This window comes from Cebus imitator, unplaced genomic scaffold (genome assembly GCF_001604975.1).
Source record: "Cebus imitator isolate Cc_AM_T3 unplaced genomic scaffold, Cebus_imitator-1.0 Scaffold2845, whole genome shotgun sequence".
Taxonomy (NCBI): domain Eukaryota; kingdom Metazoa; phylum Chordata; class Mammalia; order Primates; family Cebidae; genus Cebus; species Cebus imitator.
The window spans coordinates 3,466-5,438 of NW_016110160.1; the positions used below are offsets into that span (position 1 = coordinate 3,466).

The 1,973-nt window shown below is 51.6% G+C and overlaps 1 protein-coding gene and 1 non-coding gene across 3 annotated transcripts; both read right to left on the reverse strand.

Moving 5' to 3' along the window:
* Positions 1-236: 236 nt before the first annotated feature.
* On the reverse strand, positions 237-1,842 carry LOC108299208 (formin-like protein 16). 2 transcript variants are annotated; one of them, XM_017521543.2, is made up of 3 exons: positions 1,759-1,842; positions 1,092-1,340; positions 492-819 (listed from the first exon to the last, which is right to left on the reverse strand). In XM_017521543.2, exons 1-3 carry the CDS (start codon positions 1,804-1,806, stop codon positions 751-753), a joined length of 366 nt encoding a protein of 121 aa, XP_017377032.1. In that variant the 5' UTR covers positions 1,807-1,842; the 3' UTR covers positions 492-750. The 2 variants fall into 2 exon arrangements, 1 of the variants encoding a protein (XP_017377032.1); XR_001822852.2 differs by lacking the exon at positions 1,092-1,340 and having other exon boundaries at positions 237-924.
* On the reverse strand, positions 1,704-1,775 carry TRNAQ-CUG. The gene has a single exon. It is a non-coding gene; the product is annotated as a tRNA-Gln (tRNA).
* Positions 1,843-1,973: the final 131 nt, after the last annotated feature.

Consider the following 1,973-nt stretch of genomic DNA (forward strand, 5'->3'; position numbering starts at 1 on the left):
CTTAAATGAAAAGAGGGATTAACATGACTGTATACAAATTTATATTCAAAATACAATGAATGGAAATATACATGTGTACGTAAATATATACACAAAAATATACGGCCAAAAAAAATTTATTTAGGATGCTTCATCAAAGTTATGTACACTTGAAAATTTGTTTAGTAAAACAGCAGTCCCCATGTGTACTCCCAGAGTTTCATCATATATAAGGAATTATTTAGACCGCCCTTCTCTCTAGGGATAACAACTTTCAATGCACGTGCTACACTTTGGCTGTGCAATTTTCCATCCCAGGCCCTTCAGTCCAGCCCGAAGGGGAAAAGGAGTGTGTGTTTTCCCTCCTGCCGGTCCACTCCAGGGAGCCGACAAGGCACCTCTCTCCCACCCCCCATCACACCTCCCCACACCCTCCAAACTGACCCCCTCAAGGACTGTTGTGTTTTTCCGTCCTTTGTAACTGCTGAAAATTCTCATATCTTCAAAATATGAAAATCAGAGTGATGGTCCTGGGCGCCTGGAGGGACATCTTAGCTCGCTCTCAACACCCACTCACGAGCCTCATCCAAAGTGTTCTGCAGGGCAGAAGAAAACATTTTTGCATCTGTCTGGTCCTAAGGCGTCGTCTTCTCCTTGGGGCCGGGTCCTGGCCGTCGAGGGGGAGCCCCAGCGTCCGACACTCATCCCTCTGGGCTGCTCAGCCTCCTCTTCCCTGCGGCCCTGCGGGAGCTCCTTCCAGGCTGCGGAGGATCAGGACCAGGACTCCCAGCCCGCGAGCTTAAGAGGCCACTGCGCGGATTTCTCTTTCCAGCTGAGATCTTGGGACCAAAGAATGAGATTTCCAGACTCAGGTTCCAAAGCTTAGTGAAACAGCGACAAAGATCCCGCAGTAGAGACGTAGGAGCTAGAAATTCGGCATAAAATCTGAATATGAAGAACAGAGTAAATTAATATTCGGAATAGGACGGGCCATCTGAATAAAACAGTATTACTCCTAAGTTAGGTCTCCAGCCATCGACCCTACACCCAGACACAATCACCAGTGACTGACTGAGCTAACCCCATCAAAATTTCATGCCCCCATTCCTTACCAAAGAGACAATAGGTGCCATTACGAGATTATCTGGGTGAAAGGCGTCTCCCGGTCTAGGATTGAGGGGCGGCAGCCATTTTAGTGGAGATCTCTCACCCCAAAACCCAGGGTCACGGGGTGGGGGCTTCCTGGGTTGCTGGGGCTCTGGCTGTGGGCTCTGGCCCTTCGACTGCATGGGGCCAGGAGGACCGCTAGGACGGGGACCCTCCAGGCTTGGTGACTCCAACTGGATGTTTCGGCAATTTCCCTGTGGACCAGGCCACTGTGAGAACCCAGTTTTTGGGACCCGGTCCCCTGAGGAGGGGATACGAGAGCTCAAGTGACATGACCGGGGACGCATTGTGAGGCGGGAGCAGGAGGGACGCAGGGACTTGCAGCAGCCAGCACCCTGCAGGGAGCCGTCCGGGGACCGGAACCTTTCCCTCCTCTGACCCAGGACTTGGAACAAAGGGCAAACGGAATCCACACCCCTTTATCTTTGCCTTTCCCTCCTCTGACCCAGGACTTGGAACAAAGCGCAAACGGAATCCACACCCCTTTCACTTTATCTTTGAGGGGGCAGTTTCCGGCTCCAGTGTAAAAGGCCAGCTTCTCTCGACAGCAAACGACAAGGTCCCACCGAGACTTGAACTCGGATCGCTGGATTCAGAGTCCAGAGTGCTCACCATTACACCATGGAACCGCCCGTCGCGGGCGCTCTCGGTTATTGGCATTTGCAAGTGAATTCTCAGCCTCCAGAGTCACCAGAATTTCCTGAGTACCTTTCAACCACAACAGGAGTCGCCGCCCCAGACGCGTCTCTCGGCTCTTCTCTTTAGGTTTCTATCTCAGAGAATGAGATTAAGCACTTTTTGGGATCAGGAACCCGGAAGAGCTACAT